Genomic DNA, 21,669 nt, shown 5'->3' on the forward strand with positions numbered 1-21,669 from the left:
GCTGTGACACACCGTTCCAGACCCTCCACCTCGATCCCGCTCCAGAGTACAGGCCTCAGGGTGAAACGCTCATTCCTTTGACAATAAACATGAATCCGACCATCACCCCTGGTGAGACAAAACCGCAACTCAGTGAAGAGCACTTTTTGCCAGTCCTGTCTGGTACAGCGACGGTGGGTTTGTGCCCATAGGCGACGTTGTTGCTGGTGATGTCTGGTGAGGACCTGCCTTATAAAAGGCTACAAGCCCTCAGTCCAGCCTCTCTCAGCCTATTGCGGAGAGTCTGAGCACTGATGGAGGGATTGTGTGTTCCTGGTGTAACTCGAGCAGTTGTTGTTGCCACTGCGAGGCCAATCAGCTGTCTGTCCTGTCTCCCTGTAGCGCTGTCTTAGGTGTCTCACAGGATGGACATTACCATTTATTGCCCTGGCCACATCTGCAGTCATGCCTCCTTGCAGCATGCCTAAGGCACGTTCACGCAGATGAGGAGGAACCCTGGGCAACTTTCAGAGTCTGTAGAAAGGCCTCTTTAGTGTCCTACGTTTTCATAACTGTGACCTTAATTGCCTACTGTCTGTAAGCTGGTAGTGTCTTAATGACCGTTCCACAGGTGCATGTTCATTAATTGTTTATGGTTCATTGAACAAACATAGGAAACAGTGTTTAAACCCTTTACAATGAAGATTTGTGAAGTTACTTGGCTTTTTACAAATTATCTTTGAAAGACAGGGTCCTGAAAAGGGAACGTTTCTTTTTTTTGCTGAATTTAGATATATACAGGGGTGAAAGTAAGGTGGTACGGTATCCTGGCAAAATAAATAGTGGGGGTATGCCGTGCCGGTAAAACATATCACAATTAATACAACATGCCCAAAAAGCTATTAGACTATAACACCATTAGGCTATAACACCATTAGGCTATAACACCATTAGGCTATAACACCATTAGGCTATAACACCATTATTTAACATTACTGCATGTCAGCCACATGAAACATTTGCAAATGGACTGGAAACCAGGTGGTATACGTTCCACTGTGGTTTGAGTTAAAGTGGAGATGAGAGGCGAGACGCACGTGGACATGAGTGGCCGAGACCGAGGCGCGCGTGGACAACCTTGGATGCATCAATTCAGGCTACAAGTGTAGGCCTAATGACAATCACAGAATGTCATTACAATACCTGCAGGTGTTTTGTAACTGATGTCTCTTTCCATTCAACAAATTGCAGATGCACAGCGCACTGTTGGGGTTTGGATGCTTCAATTATTTTGTGAGTGAAAGAATGTGCGCAGGAAGCCAACAGGAGCACCTTTGAATCTCTTAAGGATCGGACCCTTTAAAAAAAAAATGTTCACCTAAAATGACATACCCAAATCTAACTGCCTGCAGCTCAGGACCTGAAGCAAGGATATGCATATTCTTTATACCATTTGAAATGTAACAATTTCACAAAGCTTGTGGATTAATGTAGGAGAATATAAAACATTAGATCTGGTAAAAGATAATACAAAGGAAAAAAAGAAACAGGCGCAATTTAGATTTTGGCCACTAAATGGCAGCAGTGTATATGTGCAAAGTTTTAGACTGATCCAATAAACCATTGCATATCTGTTCAAAATGTTGTATCAAGACTGCCCAAATGTGCCTAATTGGTTTATTAATATATTTTCAAGTTCATAACTGTGCACTCTCCTCAAACAATAGCATGGTATTATTTCACTGTAATAGCTACTGTAAATTGGACAGTGCAATTAGATTAACAAGTATTGAAGGTTTCTGCCCATATCAGATATGTCTATGTCCTGGGAAAAACGTTTGTTACTTACAACCTCATGCTAATCACATTAGCCTACGTTAACTCAACCATCCTGCGGGGGGGGGACACCAATCCCGTAGAGGTTTTAAGTGATTGTTTGACATATCAGATGAATACATCATGACTAGTTGTGTTTATACCACATTAAAAGGCACAGGTGCCGTGAAGCTAGAGGAAGCGAAGCTTTCCCTAAAGTAAATTGCCAAAATGATACAGCCTAATTAGCCTAATCCTGTTTATACAGAAATAAATACAATCATTTAAAATAGGCTACTACATGAAAGCATGATTTGGCCACAGAGGATCATTAGCTAAAAAAAGAAGAAAAAAAGACAAGTGGATTGATTTAAACAGCATAGCCTGCAATTTGCAAATACCAAATAGATGTTTGTTGAGTTGCGACTGTCAAAAGCAGAGAGACCCAGCCAGGCATATCTCAATATTTAAACATATAAATTGCGGAAAAATGTTTTGGAAAGCAAAATTGCTATTGATAACAATGAAAACAATCCAATCTGTCTTTTAGTTATCAATATTCTTAACTTAATTGGCACTAGCGGAGAACATCGGCCATATCCCTGGTGAGTGTGCATATTCACTGTCTTTATCATTGGGTCAATGCTACTTCGTTTGTTTTTGGACAATAATTTCCTCCTCCGAGTTAGATGGACGTCATATTGTATTTGCGTCTCCCCTTTTCATAGGCCGATTATATGGATCAGACAACATTGTTTTTATTGATCTGTTTGTCAGCAGAGATGGCCACCCTGTAATTTTTATAGTTGGCCTATTTAAAAAAATGCGTGCGCGCACTTGAGTGTCCCGTACCAGTAAGAAATTAAATCTACTTTCACCCTTGTATGTACAGTGCATTCGGAAAGCACTCAGACCCCTTCCCCTTTTCCACATTTTGTTACGTTACGGCGTTATTCTAAAAGGGATTAAATAAAAAATGTTTTCCTCATTAATCACTACACACAATACCCCACAATGACAAAGCAAAAACAGTTTTTTAGAAATACCTTAATTACATAAGTATTTAGACTCTTTGCTATGAGACTCGAAATTGAGCCCATGTACATTCTGTTTCCATTGATTATTCTTGAGATGTTTCTACAACTTGATTGGAGTCCACCTGTGGTGAATTAAATTGATAGGACATGATTTGGAAAGGCACACACCTGTCTATACAAGGTCCCACAGTTGACAGTGCATGTCAGAGCAAAAACCAAGCCATGAGACCGAAGGAATTGTCCGTAGCGTTCTGAGACAGGATTGTGTCGAAGCACAGATCTAAGGAAGGTGCCAAAAAATTTCTGCAGCATTAAAGGTCCTCAAGAACACAGTGGCCTCCATCACTCTTAAATGGAAGAAGTTTGGAACTACCAAGACTCTTCCTAGAGCTGGCCACCCAGCCAAACTGAGCAATCGGGGGGAAAGGGCCTTGGTCAGGGAGGTGACCAAGAACCTGATGGTCACTCTGACAGAGCTCCAGAGTTCCTCTGTGGAGATGGGAGAACCTTCCAGAAGGACAACCATCTCTGCAGCACTCCACCAATTAGGCCTTTGTGGTAGAGTGGTCAGACAGAAGCCACTCCTGAGTAAAAGGCACATGATAGCTCGCTTGGAGTATGCCAAAAGGCAACTAAAGGATTCTAAACTAAACGACCCTAAGCACACAGCCAAGATAACGCTGGAGTGCCAGATAGCGCTCAGAGTGTGCTCTGAGTGTTTGTAAATTCATAGCATTGTCAGATTGTCCGTTCGTAAATTTAGTGTACCACGGACACTCTGGCCGAGGTGTAGGGCCTTTCTCTCATGTTTCTCTCGTCTCTGTCAGGTGAGGGCATCAGGTGTGTCTTTTAGAGAAGTGGTGTCCTGCATTCTCGGCTTCATTACAGTAGTTGCATGTTCAATAATTTGAGAGGATAGGCTTGCTATTGTCACATGTTTTTTAAGCTCTTAAAATGTCAGTTCCTTCCATGCATAGTATTTTCTGTTGGTCACTTCATTTTACTGTTTGGAATTAATTTAACCATTTGTTCACCAGTTAATGGGCGTTGGTTAGTCGGCAACAAAATTGACAAACATTTTCATCACTAGTGGTGAAACAATGTATTTTACCCCTTTTTTCAATCTTGGCTCATCGCTGCGACTCCCCAAAGGCGAAGGTGGAGTCATGCGTCCTCTGAAACAAGGTCCGCCTACCCGTGCTCCTTACCACCCGCCAGCTTAACCCGGAAGCCAGCTGCACCAATGTGTCGGAGGAAACACAGTTCAACTGGCATCCGGGGTCAGCCCGCAGGCATCCGGCCCGCCACAAGGAGTCACTAGAGTGCGATAAGCCAAGTAAAGCCCAACCGGCCAAACCCTCCCCTAAACCGGACAATGCTGGGCCAATTGTGCATTGTCCTGTGGGACTCCCGACCACAGCCGGTTGTGGCATAGCCCGGCATATGAACCTGGGACCGTAGTAACGCCTCTATCACTGCATGCAATGCGCCACTCGGGAGGCCCGTGGTGAACCATTCTTGATACACACTGGAAACTGTTGAGTATGAAAAACTCAGCAGTGTTGCAGTTCTTGACAAACTCAAAACGGTGAGACTGGCACCTACTAACATACCCCGTTCCCAGGGGCCTTAAATCTGTCACCCTCTAAATGAAAAACATATACAATCCTTGTCTCAATTATCTCGAGGCTTAAAAATTCTTCTTTAACCTGGCTCCTTCCCTTCATCTACACTGATTGACATCAATTAGGGATCATAGACTGACCAGGTGAAAACTATGTCATGGAAAGAGCATGTTTTGTACACTCCGTGAAAATATTTAAGCAATAACGCCCGAGGAGGTGTGGTATATGGCCAATATACCAAGGCTAAGGGCTGTTCTTATGCATGACGCAACATGGAGTGTATATTGTCCATATATCACAAACCCCCAAGGTGCCTTATTGCTATTATAAACTGGCTACCAACGTAATTAGAACAGTAAAAGTAAATGTTTTGTCATACCCGTGATATACCACAGCTGTCAGCCAATCAGCATTCAGGACTCAAACCACCCAGTTTATAATGTTAAGTAACCAAGCCGAACTGTACTAGACTGGCCTGGTTACGCTTCCAACATAGTTTCTGAAACTGTGCTAGAAAGGACCATGTGGATAGAAAATAACCAAGCCAGCACAGTATGTCAGCCAATCAGCATTCAGGGCTCGAACCACCCAGTTTATAAAATGCTTTATATGGGTAGAGACGTAAAAGAGGTGTACCTTGTCCACAGCAGACACCTTGGCTCCTTTGTCCAGCAGAAGCTCCACTATGTCAATGTTCCTCATCTTAGTAGCTTTGATCAGAGGGCTCTCTAAATCCTGACATCAGACCACATAAAAACAGGTGAGAAAGCCGTTTAAATAGAATAGGTGACTGTGTGTGTGCGTCTGGTTAGATTTACTGTACGGTGTTTTCTCTCACCTTGGTGCAGGTCTCTGTGTCGGGGTTGCACTGGAGGATATCTCTCACCATGGTGGCGTTGCCTTTCTCCACAGCCCAGTACAGGGCTGTCTTGTTGTCCTGCAGAAGGTGAGGTGGATTGCATTTACTGTCATCAATAATGTAGTATTGAATATCTGTGTCCCCATCCCCTATATAGTGCACTCATTTTCATCAGAGCCCTATGGGCCCTGGTCAAAAGTAGTGCACTATACATACACGCAGTAGAGTGACATTTGGGACACAAGTTATGGGTCTCTGTAGCTCAGTTGGTAGAGCATGATGCTTGCAATGCCAGGATAGTGGGTTCAATTAAATGTGTGCATGCATGACTGTAAATCACTTTGAATAAAAGCATCTGCTAAATGGCATACATACTCACATATATTATATGAGTAGTCAGGCGTCAGACTCCCTACCTGTCCTCTGATGTCTATGTCAGCATATTTGTGCAGCAGAGCCCTCACTATCTCCACATGTCCTCCTCTCACTGCTCCGATAAGCACCGTGTCTCCACTCTGTACAACACACACACACAGGTCAGTACACAGCTTACACAACATCCACATCTCAATACAGCACTTATAATCCACAATCTGTGTGTGCACTCCCTTGCCCACCCTGTCTGGTATGTTGACGTAGGTGCCAGCATCCAGCAGGTCCTGTACTATCTCAGTATAGCCCTCCTTGGCAGCGATCATCAGGGCTGTGTTGCCGTCCTTGTCTGTCATGTTGACGTTAGGGTTCCTCTTCAGAAGCTCCTTCACCACCTCAGGGAAACCTCCCTTCACTGCCACGATCAGAGCTGTCATCGAGTTCTACAAGGGGGAGGGAGAAGATTGGAGGAAGATGGAGAGAAACAGAAGTACAGAGCCTTTCTCTATGACTTTAGACAGGTGATAGAGTGAGAGGTGTAGACTGCAGAACAACAATGTTCATTAACATTTCTGTTCATTAGAATATCTGTTCATTAGAATGTCTGTTCATTAGAATGTCTGTTCATTAGAATGTCTGTTCATTAGAATGTCTGTTCATTAGAATATCTGTTCATTAGAATGTTTGTTCATTAGAATGTTTGTTCATTAGAATATCTGTTCATTAGAATATCTGTTCATTAGAATGTCTGTCCCTTAGAATGTCTGTCCCTTAGAATGTCTGTCCATTAGAATGTCTGTCCATTAGAATGTCTGTTCATTAGAATGTCTGTCAATTAGAATGTCTGTTCATTAGAATGTCTGTTCATTAGAATGTCTGTTCATTAGAATGTCTGTTCATTAGAATGTCTGTCCATTAGAATGTCTGTCCATTAGAATGTCTGTTCATTAGAATGTCTGTTCATTAGAATGTCTGTTCATTAGAATGTCTGTCCATTAGAATGTCTGTTCATTAGAATGTCTGTTCATTAGAATGTCTGTTCATTAGAATGTCTGTTCATTAGAACGTCTGTTCATTAGAACGTCTGTTCATTAGAACGTTTGTTCATTAGAACGTCTGTTCATTAGAACGTCTGTTCATTAGAATGCTGTTCATTAGAATGTCTGTCCATTAGAATGTCTGTTCATTAGAATGTCTGTTCATTAGAATGTCTGTTCATTAGAATGTTTGTTCATTAGAATGTTTGTTCATTAACATGATATTGTATTTCTGTGGCGTAGAGACATACCGCCCCCTCCTGGTCGACATCAGCTCCATTCTCCAGCAGGTGCATCACACAGTCAAAATTGCCCTTCCTGGCTGCCCAGATCAGAGGGGTGGTACCATACTGAGAAAGAAAGACACACAGGGTTATCCATACTGGCACAGGTCCCTATTTCTGGCCAAACTGGGGCACCACTAACCCAGTGGGCCACCATAAACCCAAAGGTTGGCATTGCCCAGCCATGCGTCCCAATCAGTTGTCTCACCTTGTCAGAGCAGTTGACCTTGGCTCCGTTCTCCAGCAAGACCTGGACGATCTCAGCATGACCTCTGCCTGCTGCCCAGATGATGGGGTACACACTGTATTGCTGATGAGGAAGACAGAGAGTCAGAGGTACTTAGTCAATGGCTGGATAGATGGGGATGTGACGTACTGCATCTCCTTAGCCATGAGGGTTTATGGCAGGTATAGGAACACCATTAACCGTGTGAGGAATACGCCATTAATAGGTATTTGATTGACTGCCATTACCTGCCCAGTAGTGTTGGGGTTGGCTCCGTTCTCAAGGAGAACCTCGGTTACCTCCACGCGGCCTTTATAGGCAGCCCACATGAGGGCCGTCCAGCCTCCCTACAGAACAACATCAATTACTGTACACAAACACATTCCTGCACACATTACACTACCTTCAAGTACATTGAATAGCTCTGTGTTTTTATTGAAAACACTAACTGAAGTGGACTGGAACAAGCATAGAAATCAAGTTGATACAATCAACAAAACATTATAGCTTATTACTGATTGTGGCCAGTTTAACTTATTGAGTGTCTCAGCATGTCCCTGTGCCCTATGTAAGCGCTGCTGAGATAGGACTGTACAGTATAATATACAGTACCAGTCAAAAGTTGGAACACCTACTCATTCAAGGGTTTTTCTTGATTTTTACTATTTTCTACATTGTAGTACAATAGTGAATACATCAAAACTATGAAATAACACATATGGAATCATGTAGTAACCAAAAAAGTGTTAAACAAATCCAAATATATTTTATACTTGAGATTCTTCAAAGTAGCCACCCTTTGCCTTGATGACAGCTTGCACTCTTGGCATTCTCTCTACCAGCTTCATGAGGTAATCACCTGGAATGCTTTTCCAACAGTCTTGAAGGAGTTCCCACATATGCTGAGCACTTGTTGGCTGCTTTTCCTTCACTCTGCAGTCCAACTCGTCCCAAACCATCTCAATTGGGTTGAGATCGGGTGATTGTGGAGGCCAGGTCATCTTATGCAGCACTCCATCACTCTCCTTCTTGGTCAAATAGCCCTTACACAGCCTGGAGGTGTGTTGGATCATTGTCCTGTTGAAAAACAAATGATAGTCCCACTAAGCACAAACCAGATGGGATGGCTTATCGCTGCGGAATGCTGTTGTAGCCATGCTGGAATTCTAAATAAATCACAGACAGTGTCACCAGGAAAGTACCCCAACACCTCTTCCTCCATGCTTCACGGTGGGAACCACACATGCAGAGATCATCCGTTCACCTACTCTGCGTCTCAGAAATCTCATCAGACTCATCAGACCAAAGGACAGATTTCCACCGGTCTAATGTCCATTGCTCGTGTTTCTTGGCCCAAAAAAAATTATTCTTCTTCTTCTTCTTGTTGGTGTCCTTTAGTAGTGGTTTCTTTGCAGCAATTCGCCATGAAGGCCTGATTCATACTGTCTGCTCTGAACAGTTGATGTTGAGATGTGTCTGTTACTTGAACTCTGTGAAGCATTTATTTGGGCTGCAATCTGAGGTGCAGTTAAACCTAATGAACTTATCCTCTGCAGCAGAGGTAACTCTGGGACATCCTTTCATGCGTCGGTCCTCGTGAGAGCCAGTTTCATTATAGCGCGGTTTAGATGGTTTTTGCGACTGCAGTTGAAGAAACTTCCAAAGTTCTTTACATTTTCCGGATTGACTGACCTTCATGTTAAAGTAATGATGGACTGTCGTTTCTCTTTGTTATTTGAGCTGTTCTTGCCATAATATGGACTTGATCTTTTACCAAATAGGGTTATCTTCTGTATACCCTACCTTGTCACAACACAACCGATTTGCGGAAAAGAAAATTCCACAAATTAACAAGGCACACCTGTTAATTTAAATGCATTCCAGGTGACTACCTTTGAAGAATCTCAAATATATAATATATTTTGATTTGTTTAACACTTTTGTTTACTACATGATTCCATGTGTTATTTCATAGTTTAGACGTCTTCACTATTATTCTAAGTGTAGAAAATAGTACAAATGAAGATAAACCCTGGAATGACTGGTACCGTAGCTAAGTAAACAACCAAAACACTGCTATTACTTAGGGGTTGTGGCCAATCAAACAGGTATCTCACCATGTCTCGGTGCTCTATGTAAGCACTGCTTTCTAACAGCTCCTTCACCACCTCTACATGGCCTTCCTTAGCAGCACAGATCAGAGCAGACCAGCAGTCCTGAGGGAGAGAGAATAGCACATCACACCGGTCACCATGGAGACAACGGTGACTACCGTTACCATGGAGACATCAGGCAGAGTTCACAATGATTGGCACGTTCATGATGATTGTTATAATGAAGTCAACGTCTGCATAATAGGCTAGGCCTTGAAATTAACGGGAACAAAGACGGAGAGGGTTTATGATCCATCTATCATACCACATCATCCAGGTTAACATTGGCTCCTCTCCTGATGAGCTCCTGTACAATCTCAATACTGCCCTGCTCCGAAGCCAGCATCAGGGGTGTCTGACCATTCTGTTAGGGAGGGAGAAAAAGGCATGCATTTTGAAAGACATACTAGAAACACAATGAACAATATTTCTTTGTACAATAACAGACCCAATCTTCCCATTTATCTTCAACAGACGCTTCTCTAAGCTATATTTCACCTTTATTAGACTGTGTCCCCCAAATGGCACCCTATTCCGTATATAGGGCACTACTTTTGAACAGGGCCCATTGGGCTCTGATCAATAGTAGCACACTATATAGGGGATAGGGTGCCATTTGGGGCGCAACCTATATATAATAACTATAGATAGATTAGTATACCCGTAGGCCTTTAGATAGTATGAGGATACTCACGTCACTCCTGCCGTCCACCTCCTTGAACTTGTCCAGATGGGCCTTGAGCGCTGCCAGGTTCTCCTCCTCCACGTAGCTGAAGAGGTTCTGGATGGCCAGAGTGGTCATCTTAATGGAGGTGGTGGTGTCCATGGCTGCAGCTACTTCCCCTCAACACCACAGCACCTGCATGGGGAGAGATCATGGAAATAGAACGCTTTACTAACACTTTACCTATGGCATGGGCACACACAAAATGGCTGCCAAACCACACATTATGGCAACACTGACTTGATTGGGGATTCCATTCTACTCACCCTAGTTCTGTGGGAGAGATACAGGACAGAAGGGATGTTAGGGTGGGATAACATTGGTGGGAAGGCATGGGATGCTAACAACAGTGTAATAAACACTTTATATAGCTTTGCACCAATAACAGCAAAAAACATGCTTTTCCCTCACTAGTTATAGGCTAACTTTCATTTATAAAAGGCTAGGATATGCTATATTTGGAGTTTGATTAAAAAGCAGTGTGAAACAGTGAATGTGTGAGAAAGAGCTAGAACAGAGGACATAGCCTAGTTATCTGACCCTGGCAACCAGCAAGTGGGTCGACTACTGTGTGGGTGTCGGTCGACTCACTCCAGTGCTATCTGGCTCCTGCAGCACAGGGGTGTGGGCCTAGCTATCTCCTGACATTTAAAGAGCATCAGACTCAGAGAATTAAGCCAGCGCCAGATTTCAATGTGCCACTCACTCACTGCTTTGGTGACAGGATTGTCACCCAGGCAGGCAGCCACAGCAGCGAGTTGAAAGAGATATTTGGTTTATTAGTGGCCTCCTGGCTGCTATCATCGTCTGACATATACAGTATTTATCTTCTCACTCAGAGAATAGCCTCTTCTTGGCAATACTTTGTGTACACACAGTATTCTTCCTATTTTACAGGCACACAAAATGGCAGCTAGTCTGATTTTTTTTTTTTTTGTCTTGTTAAAGCATGTGCTTTGCGGTTATTGGCGCTAGGGTATATAAAGTGCTATTGCATTGTAATTACCCATTTGTTTATGGCATAGTTCAAATATATATTTTAGCCTAGGTCATACTATCAATTCATACGTAAACACCAATGGCATAAAAATATAACCAAAAATGTATTGCAAATAATTAAGCAATAAGGCACGGGGGTGTGGTATATGGCCAATATACCGCGGCTAAGGGCTGTTCTTAAATATGCCTGGATACAGCCAGTAGCCATGGTATATTGGCCATATACCACAAATCCCCAAGGTGCCTTATTGCTATTATAAACTGGTTACCAACGTAATTAGAGCAGTAAAAATAAATGTTTTGTCATACCCGTTGTATATGGTCTGATATACCATGGCTGTCAGCCAATCAGCATTCAGGGCTCTAACCACCCAGTTTATAATCACATATTTACAACTATTCACACAGGCTCTTTGAGACAGATTTATAGACTAGCTGGCTAAGTGATGTCTACCTGTAACCATTAACTCAAGTTTATTAATCATCATCCATAATGTGTTGCTCCAGAAAACTGGCCAGTTTTAGTACAGTAACTACATTCCTATCCAACACAATACAAGAACAGACAATATAAGCTTACAATTCAGTCAGCCAGCCAAGCTTATGACCTTAACATGGGTGTGGGCGTCGGTCAGTCAAGCCACAAAAACAAACCCCTTCTGTGTGACATGAAAAGAATGACTAGATTAAGTAGCCTGGTCCTGTCGGCAGGCTGACAGCCAGTTCAAAGCATTCCTTCCATCCCCACAGAGCAGAGTGCAGCACAAGCCCTCCAGCATTCCACCTCACGTCACTACCTATTGCAGCAACACAACAGCTGAAAGCAGCCACAAAGAAAAGAAAGTAGAGGCAAGGCAGCTAAACATCAAATCACATCGCCGTGTGCTGCACTGCTGCCAATGCCGTTAACCTGTCGGCTGTCGCATACAGACAGGACATGGCGCAATAATTATTGACACAACCGAGCAATCTTACCTATGGGAATAATAGTGTTCTCTCTGTGGGTTGTTTTTGCCTGCTGTCTCTTCGCTCTGCAATTTATGCCTCCACATACACTGGTCCTGGCCAGCCTTATTGACTAGGCTATTCCCCCTGGCTGTGGCTGCTGATATTGAATTATGCATGAGGATGAGGTACCACCCAGTCTCTCTGGCACATGCTCAGAGGACAGGGAACAGTGGAGAAAAACAGGCTCAATATAGACCAGCAGCACCACTGACCTAGAGACTAATATCAACAGTATTTTATAAAGCCCTTATTACATCAGCAGTTAGTATTGGTAACTTCATTAATATGATGTAGGCCTAGTATGAGGAGGGTTGGAACCTGACCTTCCCTTCTATCTGTGGTATGCAACAAATATAGGTCTAGATGGAACAGCTATAGTACAGTATCTGTGGTATGCAACAAATATAGGCCTAGATGGAACAGCTATAGTACAGTATCTGTGGTATGCAACAAATATAGGCCTAGATGGAACAGCTATAGTACAGTATCTGTGGTATGCAACAAATATAGGCCTAGATGGAACAGCTATAGTACAGTATCTGTGGTATGCAACAAATATAGGCCTAGATGGAACAGCTATAGTACAGTATCTGTGGTATGCAACAAATATAGGCCTAGATGGAACAGCTATAGTACAGTATCTGTGGTATGCAACAAATATAGGCCTAGATGGAACAGCTATAGTACAGTATCTGTGGTATGCAACAAATATAGGCCTAGATGGAACAGCTATAGTACAGTATCTGTGGTATGCAACAAATATAGGCCTAGATGGAACAGCTATAGTACAGTATCTGTGGTATGCAACAAATATAGGCCTAGATGGAACAGCTATAATACAGTATCTGTGGTATGCAACAAATATAGGCCTAGATGGAACAGCTATAGTACAGTATCTGTGGTATGCAACAAATATAGGCCTAGATGGAACAGCTATAGTACAGTATCTGTGGTATGCAACAAATATAGGCCTAGATGGAACAGCTATAGTACAGTATCTGTGGTATGCAACAAATATAGGCCTAGATGGAACAGCTATAGTACAGTATCTGTGGTATGCAACAAATATAGGCCTAGATGGAACAGCTATAGTACAGTATCTGTGGTATGCAACAAATATAGACCTCGATGGAACAGCTATAGTACAGTATCTGTGGTATGCAACAAATATAGGCCTAGATGGAACAGCTATAGTACAGTATCTGTGGTATGCAACAAATATAGGCCTAGATGGAACAGCTATAGTACAGTATCTGTGGTATGCAACAAATATAGGCCTAGATGGAACAGCTATAGTACAGTATCTGTGGTATGCAACAAATATAGGCCTAGATGGAACAGCTATAGTACAGTATCTGTGGTATGCAACAAATATAGGCCTAGATGGAACAGCTACAGTACAGTATCTGTGGTATGCAACAAATATAGGCCTAGATGGAACAGCTATAGTACAGTATCTGTGGTATGCAACAAATATAGGCCTAGATGGAACAGCTATAGTACAGTATCTGTGGTATGCAACAAATATAGGCCTAGATGGAACAGTTATAGTACAGTATCTGTGGTATGCAACAAATATAGGCCTAGATGGAACAGCTATAGTACAGTATCTGTGGTATGCAACAAATATAGGCCTAGATGGAACAGCTATAGTACAGTATCTGTGGTATGCAACAAATATAGGCCTAGATGGAACAGCTATAGTACAGTATCTGTGGTATGCAACAAATATAGGCCTAGATGGAACAGCTATAGTACAGTATCTGTGGTATGCAACAAATATAGGCCTAGATGGAACAGCTATAGTACAGTATCTGTGGTATGCAACAAATATAGGCCTAGATGGAACAGCTATAGTACAGTATCTGTGGTATGCAACAAATATAGGCCTAGATGGAACAGCTATAATACAGTATCTGTGGTATGCAGTGAATAGAAAAGGGATAAGTAGACTAGGCTATAGGTCAAAATCTGGAACTACTGCAGTGTCTCTGCTGTCTGTTCAGACAGGGCTATCTATTTATGTGTTGTGCTTCTCTGTACCAAAGCAAAAGTACTGAAAAATAAACACACAGAAATGACATCTGTGCAAGCTTGGTTGTTGCGGACTAAACTCATGTTGTTGAGCGGCAACTAGAGTGGGCAGACTGGAAAGCCGCCGTCCAAGAAAGTTTGTATTTCAGCACCCAGTGTGTAATTGCGGGCTTTTCTTTGGGTGCTGAAATCAGTTTGAAATTATTATTTTTTACTTCATTGTATGTGATGTCAGAACTCCAGTCCGCACACACTGGTCAGCCCTCAACTCCATCGTAAATCGTGGCTACCTCAAATAATAAATGGAAGGTTTTTAAATGTGGGATTTACATCAAAATGATGCATAGTTTTATGCATACTCGGTGTGTGCAGTGACACCGCTTGTTGCTTTGATACGATGCATTAGATTAGGCTACACCATCATCATCATCAGTCATCACCATTAGGATGTAGAAATAAATTACTTGTTCAACAAATAGGGGCTGCTACCAATCATTGCCTGCTACTAGCTACCTACAAGAGAAGGTTGTAATTGCGGCACGCAATTCAAGGCATTCCTGTATGTGGGCATTCCTGAATCTGCCGGAACCCCTTATTATATACTACATGGTCAAAAGTATGAGGACACCTGCTCGTCGAACATCTCATCCCAAAATCACGGACATTAATATGGAGTTGGTCCCTCCTTTGCTGCTATAACAGAATCCACTCGCCTGGGAAGGCTTCTCACTAGATGTTGGAACAGTGCTGCGGGGACTTGCTTCCATTCAGCCAAAAGAGCATTAGTGAGGTTGGGCACTGATGTTGGGCGATTAGCCCTGGCTTGCAGTTGGCGCTCCTATTCATCCCAAAGGTGTTTAATAGGGTTGAGGTCAGGGCTCAATTATTTTATTTATTTAACTAGGCAATTCAGTTAAGAACAAATTCTTATTTTACAATGATGGCCTATCCCGGCCAAACACTCCTCTAACCCGGACAACACTGGGCCATTTGTGTACTGCTCAATGGGACTAATTACGGCCGGTTGTGATACAGCCCGGGATCGAACCAGGGTATCTAGTGACGCCTCTAGGATTGAGATGCAGTGCCTAAGACCGCCTAAGACCGCTGCGCCACTCGCCACTTTATCCTCCACAAAACTTCACAGTTGACACTATGCATTGGGGAAGGTAGCGTTCTCCTGGATCCACCAAAAACCCAGATTTGTCCGTTGGACTGCGAGATGGTGAAGCGTGATTCATCAAGTTTCCACTGCTCCAGAGTCCAATGGCGGGGAGCTTCACGCCACTCCAGCCAACGCTTGTGCAGGTGTACGGCTGCACGGCCATGGAAACCCATTTCATGAAGCTCCAGAAGAAAAGTTATTGTGGTGACGTTGCTTCCAGAGGCAGTTTTGAATTCGGTAGTAAGTTTTGCAACCGAGGGCAGCACTAGACGGTCCCGATCTGTGAGCTTATGTAGCCTACCACTTCGAGGCTGAGCCGTTGTTGTTCCTAGACCTTTCCACTTCACAATAACAGCACTTACAGTTGACTGGGGCAGCTCTAGCTGGGCAGAAATTTGACGAACTGACTTTTGGAAAGTTGGTATCCTACGACGGTGTCATGTTGAAAGTCACTGAGCTCTTCAGTAAGGCCATTCTACTGCCAATGTTTGTCTATGGAGATTGCATTGCTGTGTGCTCAATTTTATACACCTGAAAGCAATGTGTGTGGCTGAAATAGCCAAATATTTACTTTGTATATACAGTGTACTTCTATAGGTTCAAATTTGTCGGTCAATTTTTAAGCTAGGACTGGAGGGAGGCATGGGCACTCCAGTACAGTAAGTGGCATTAATGCCTAATATCGTTGGATGCCAGCCGCCAATAAACCCCACAGAAGAAAGGGCAGGGGTGACAACGGTAGCTAGCTGTAGACAGTGTCCTTCGCCCTCCACCTGTCAGGCACGGTTTTCCTGCAGTTCTGTTAACGATGGAGTTCATGCAGGAACCAATGGGATGCTCGAGAGTAGGCGTTCCTGCAGTTGAAGGAACGCCCACATACAGGACCACCCAGAATTGTGGGCTGCACTTGCACACTATCGAACTATAACGTAACAAGCGGACAACCTTGGTACCGTTACAGTAGCTAGCAAGTGAATAATAAGGTAGCTAGCTCATTTCAATTATCAAAAACATTTAGATCTAGCTAGCAGCTATTTATTTGGATTGCCATATCGAATGTTAACTAAACCATCGACTGTCAGCTAGCTTAACGTTAGATCGCACGACATATCACATCTTCTGAAAAAAAAAAAATTATATTTCCGTGCCTGACTGCGACCATTATTGATTGCAGTATTTTGAATAAAATGGCAATGATCATAATTAGTTGATAACATCTGTTTAAAAGCGAATATGACATTTGCTAGACGACTGTAGTTGCTAACGTTAGCAAGCAGTCAGACAATAACATTCAGATGTGCTCGAGCTGTCAATCAAACGCCATCTATCAAAGGAGGGCACATTTCGATGCTTATACGTGAGAAACGGCAATTCACAGTGACATACCTTTTAATAAAACGAATATAAATGTTCCACACTTCGGTGTTGTCTTCTCAATCCTCGCCTTATATGCGTGTAGTGCTCACAGGCTAGTCCCCATCCTCGACAACAGCCATTTTAGTGGACCAGAAAAACACAGCACCTACTAGGGTGACTTCTTCCCCGCTGTCCGTCAAATCATCTTCTCCCCGCCTACAAACTGTGACGTGTGGCGCTTTGAGATGCTGGGTTTACTAGGCTACTAAATTACTGTACAAGTTGAATTTGCCATTGCCGAAAACTGCAACGTTAGTAATTATATTTTATTAACGGACTAGAAAATATTGTGAATGTTATGTCAAAGCCTTCTTAGTGTGTTGTGGATTTATTGCTCTATATAGCCTACCACATTTCAGGTTATTGCTCTTATTTATAAATTCCCTTGTTTGTTTCACATTCATTCTCGATATTTTAATTTGCAGGAGCTGCTGTTGTGTTGAGGAAAATAATGTTTCAAAACCCTTTTGCCAGGCTGACTAATAATTATTGTATGGTAGGTCAAAGTCCAACATTTTATGAGGAGAGTAAAGGGCAGGTGCTGAGCTGTTATAGCCTGGGTAGTGTATAGGCCCATTCCACCACCAGAAATATTCAATGCCATCTAATAATATGCACTGCTTATGACAGGTGCCTGTGCAAAGCTATAGGCCTACTCCCTTGGGGTATGAAGCCAAGGTAACACATTCCCAAGCTCTGACTCACAGTTTATGTGAGTATTCTACAGTGGCCTATGTGAGGAAGGACAAGGGGCTTAAACAAATAGGGTTTCCGAACAAACAATGACATTGACATTGACATTGACTTGTAAATTAAGCCATGTAGGTTGTATGAGTCAGTTATGTTTGTCATGTGCTTCTCAGCATGCTGGTTTCCCCTGTGTAATCTAGTCCACTGGCCGTCTCTCTCCCTCATTGTCAAACCGACAGCATATGGTAGCAATTGAGCCTGGGGACAAACAATGTAATAGGAACAATTAAACCACAGTTATTCACCTTTTACATATCACACTTACCATGTCAAGTTCCAAAAAGATCCATCTTTTAATCACATAATATACAAAAACACACCATCCACATCATCCACATGAACAATTAGCAGGGTTGGCTGCTCGGGACTATGATGAGCATTCCATTCTCTTTGCTCCAGAGCCTCAAGCAAAGGTTTCTTACAATGACCATATTTACCTAAACTTACAATCGACTCAAGTAGGTTTAGTTCACTTCCCCTCGTAATGAAAATAGAATCAGAACTGTCTGAAGAAGCAGTGTCTACAAATACTGGAATTTTGTTCCTTTCACCTCCAGCTCAACATGATCCTATGTTAATTGTCCTACATTTCCACCACCTTTTCACCTTTGTCGAACATACCACGAGTCCATTAGAATCACATAAATAACAAGTACATGAAATGACAAAATGTACCTCTACACATGGAAATACTAGACCATCTCCCCTCTCACACTGCTCACACACAATTCATGAATAAGGGGTGAGTAGCTACTCTCACAGCATGGAATGACCTGTTAAATGATTTAAATCATTGATACGTTCCCTAATAATCCCTCAGTGGTTACTTTCTCTATCCAACCACTCATTTCAGATTTGGATTGTGTCAAACCGTTATATAATAACAACACACAATGACATTCAACAGAAGAAAACAGAAGTGACATTGAAGTGAGCCAATAACATCACCCAGTGAAAGCAAACAGTCTGGAGTAAGTCCTTGGGTGTTGCCCAAATGGCACCCTATTCCCTGTATAGCGCACTACTTTGACCAAGGACCATAGGGCTTTGGTCAAAAGAAGTGTACTACTTACAGTATGTAGGGAAAGGGGTATAATTCAGGAAATCTTCCCTGTTGAGACCATGAATCATCATACTGTAGGGTGTCCAATCAAAAATGCATATTTTGACCAATGGGTAAAATACACTGAACAAAAATATAAATGCACCATGTAAAGTGTTGGTCCCATGTTTCATGAGCTGAAATAAAAGTTCCATACACACAAAAAGCTAATTTCTCTCACATTTTGGGCACACATTTCTTTGCATCCCTGTTAGTCAGCATTTCTCCTTTGTCAAGATAATCCATTTACCTGACAGGTGTGTCATATCAGAAGCTGATTAAAAAGCATGATCTTTACACAGGAGCACCTTGTGCTGGGGACAATAAAAGGCCACTCTAAAATGTGCAGTTTTGTCACACAACACAATGCTACAGACATCTCAAGTTGAGGGAGTGTGCAATTGGCATGCTGACTGCAGGAATGTCCACCAGAGCTGTTCCCGGAGAATTACATAAAATGTTCATTTGTCTCCCGAAAGCCGCCTCCAAAACTGTTTCAAAGAATTTGGCAGTATGTCCAACCGGCCTTACCACCGCAGACCATGTGTAACCACGGGTCAGGAGTATTTTTGTCTGTAATAAAGCGCTTATGTGGGGAAAAACTCATTCTGATTGGCTGGATTTGTCTCCCCATTGGGTGGGCCTGGCTCATATTTTTCTTCAGTATAATATTAATTGTGTAAATACTCCTCTAAGAAAACCAATGGTCCAAACCTCATGCCTCGATCATAATCCCTTCAAAAGTTATTGTAGGATGGCCAAAATTAGGGTGACTAAGTCAATGGAGGCCAGAGGGGGGGGGGGGGGGGGGGGGGTCAAAAATCTGAAAAAATGCATTCCGTCAGCTAGGCTGGATGTTATGCGAGAATTAAGGCAAACTGACAGGCTTTCTTCTTGAATCCGGAGGACATGAAACAATATAGAGGTAAGATAGATATAGATGTTGAGACATGACATGTAGTATTTTTTTCTTATTTTAGTATACGCTTTTCATATTAATGCAAAACTCCTGTCCTTTATCGAAGATTTCTTACAAAAGCAAGCATATCTCTGAAATGTCAACGGAGCACTGAGTGTATACTAAGCTTTTTCTTTTCAAAGCATTTTACATTTAATTCAGCTTGTGTCATGCTAATTTTGCTTTTTGTGACCCGCGGAAACAACTTTGAAGACGAGGACCACAAAAAGTAAAATCCTCAAAAGCGATGAGAAATCTTCACCGCTATGTCAGAGTTAGGTGCTTATTATCGTATTAGGTAACAAAATCGGACTTTTTGGCTATAATGTTAATGATATGAAACCAAAAGTCCCCACGATTCAGAACATGAATAATCATATTTGAATTGGTAAAATGTATTTAATAACATCAGTGAAATTTCATCACCAAAGAGCATTTTTTTTCACCCACTTCTGGGCAGAGTGGTTGGACACCCTACATATTTTGTGAAAAGACCAAGGACACTATCTTGTTTTCCTTATCTTTTAGTTCTTGTGTCCTCATTTCCTGTATCTTTGCTTTTTACCTGGACAATAACACCATTAACTTAAACCACTCCACTCTCTCTCACCTGATCCTAAAACCTGTTCACCTTGAGTAAGAAACACCGCACACACAATAATATCCAATTTGAGGAGGATACACAAAAGCTAAAAAAAAGAACTGGGTGGAGAAAGAGACAAAGGTTATAAGGCAAGTTTGCATACTCCCATAATACAGTAACAGTACAATACTGGCATTTCATCATCGATTCGGAACCCATCCATCCCGCTGAGCCACAGCCAATAGTCCTCATAATAAAGTAGGGGCTGTGTTCCAAATCAAATTTTATTGGCACCCTATTCACTTTCTAGTGCACTACTTTTGACCAGGACCCATAGGGCTCTGGTCAAAAGTAGTGCACTAGATAGGTAAATCCCAAAGCTTTCAGTCCACCCATCCCTTCTCACGTGAACAAATGAGAATCGTCGTCCGACTCCAAAACACAGTTTGGACAGTCTCTCTCTCTAATAATGTGTTGGACAGTCTCTCTCTCTAATAATGTGTTGGACAGTCTCTCTCTCTAATAATGTGTTGGACAGTCCCTGCAGTCCTTGGTGCTAGTCTCTGTGTGTGTGCACCTTTGCTGGTCTCTGAATCTGCTTCATGTGGCTTTGGTCTTCTGGTTGCAGTGGCCATCTGTGGAGGTGGAGTCCTGGTGGGAGAGGACGGGAGCCTCCTTCAGGCGCAGGTGTCGGGGCTTGACTGGCAGTGCTACGGCCAGGAGAACACAGCCGATGTGGACACTGAAGTACCAGGACCTGGGGACAGAGGTGAGAGAGGATGATTTAGGGATCAATATCAGAATCAGAAAACCTTATTGCCAAGCAACAAGTGTTGCTAGGAATTCCTCTTGGTGTTTTACACATTTTTCAGCAACAACCAGGCACACAAGTTCATTCAACTTCTCAGAAAAAGAACAAAAAGCCACTGTATAAGTAGAATCATAGGTTCAGACAAAAACACAATTCTTCTTGCACTTCCATCCAAGGTAACAAACTATGAATACTTTTTATTTATTTTTTAACTTGAGTGAGGTAAAGTATTGTTCTCTGTATGTGTCCCAAATGGCATGCTATTCCCTATATAGTGCACTACTTTTGACCAGAGACATATGGGCTATGGTCAAAAGTAGTGCACCATAAAGGAAATGGGATGCCATTTGGGATGCAGACATAGTTTCTGGCCACTCACCTGTAGAACTTCATAGAGGGTCCGACAGACAGCAGCACAAAAGGCACCACAGTGTAACAAATGGCAATCTGGGTGCCAGCCCACGTGATCCCATCATACAGTAGCTTGTGTGAAGGCGAGCCCAGGAAGTACGGCCTCACGTTGTGTCTCATCTGGAGAAGAAAAAAGAACCAAAGCAATGAATTCAGAGTAAAAGAAGAAGTGAAAAAATTAACATCTAAGTTTACAACAAACAGCCCTTGTGAATCTAAAATATGTTGCACTGCCCTTAACTCTCTCCCAAATGGTGTCCCAAATGGCACCCTATTCCCTATATAGTGCATGGGCCCTGGTCAAAAGTAATGCACTAGGGA

At 42.6% G+C, this 21,669-nt stretch overlaps 2 protein-coding genes across 8 annotated transcripts in view; both read right to left on the reverse strand.

Annotated features, from left to right (window-relative positions):
- Window positions 1–16,887, reverse strand: part of LOC109901341 (kinase D-interacting substrate of 220 kDa B) — a 56,404-nt gene extending 39,517 nt beyond the window's left edge. For 4 of the 7 annotated variants that reach the window (XM_031836977.1, XM_031836978.1, XM_031836975.1 and 1 more), the window contains exons 1-11: window positions 16,704–16,869; window positions 10,082–10,246; window positions 9,653–9,751; window positions 9,352–9,450; window positions 7,483–7,581; window positions 7,217–7,318; window positions 6,976–7,074; window positions 5,933–6,130; window positions 5,732–5,830; window positions 5,295–5,393; window positions 5,093–5,191 (exon numbers count right to left, since the gene is read on the reverse strand). In XM_031836977.1, coding sequence (XP_031692837.1) covers window positions 5,093–5,191; window positions 5,295–5,393; window positions 5,732–5,830; window positions 5,933–6,130; window positions 6,976–7,074; window positions 7,217–7,318; window positions 7,483–7,581; window positions 9,352–9,450; window positions 9,653–9,751; window positions 10,082–10,213 — 1,125 coding nt within the window. In that variant the 5' untranslated portion in view covers window positions 10,214–10,246; window positions 16,704–16,869. Of the gene's footprint in view, window positions 1–5,092; window positions 5,192–5,294; window positions 5,394–5,731; window positions 5,831–5,932; window positions 6,131–6,975; window positions 7,075–7,216; window positions 7,319–7,482; window positions 7,582–9,351; window positions 9,451–9,652; window positions 9,752–10,081; window positions 10,247–12,085; window positions 12,235–16,703 lie in introns of those variants that run through there. The other 3 variants (XM_031836976.1, XM_031836980.1, XM_031836981.1) reach the window with 3 other exon arrangements.
- An 870-nt stretch (window positions 16,888–17,757) lies between these two features.
- The window catches only part of LOC109900597 (membrane-bound O-acyltransferase domain-containing protein 2), a 111,390-nt gene continuing 107,478 nt past the window's right edge, over window positions 17,758–21,669 (reverse strand). The window contains exons 12-13 of the mRNA XM_031836982.1: window positions 21,317–21,468; window positions 17,758–20,883 (exon numbers count right to left, since the gene is read on the reverse strand). Of these exons, the coding sequence (XP_031692842.1) occupies window positions 20,727–20,883; window positions 21,317–21,468 (309 nt within the window). The 3' untranslated portion in view covers window positions 17,758–20,726. The remainder of the gene's footprint in view (window positions 20,884–21,316; window positions 21,469–21,669) is intronic.

Source organism: Oncorhynchus kisutch, linkage group LG12 (genome assembly GCF_002021735.2).
Source record: "Oncorhynchus kisutch isolate 150728-3 linkage group LG12, Okis_V2, whole genome shotgun sequence".
NCBI classification, from domain to species: domain Eukaryota; kingdom Metazoa; phylum Chordata; class Actinopteri; order Salmoniformes; family Salmonidae; genus Oncorhynchus; species Oncorhynchus kisutch.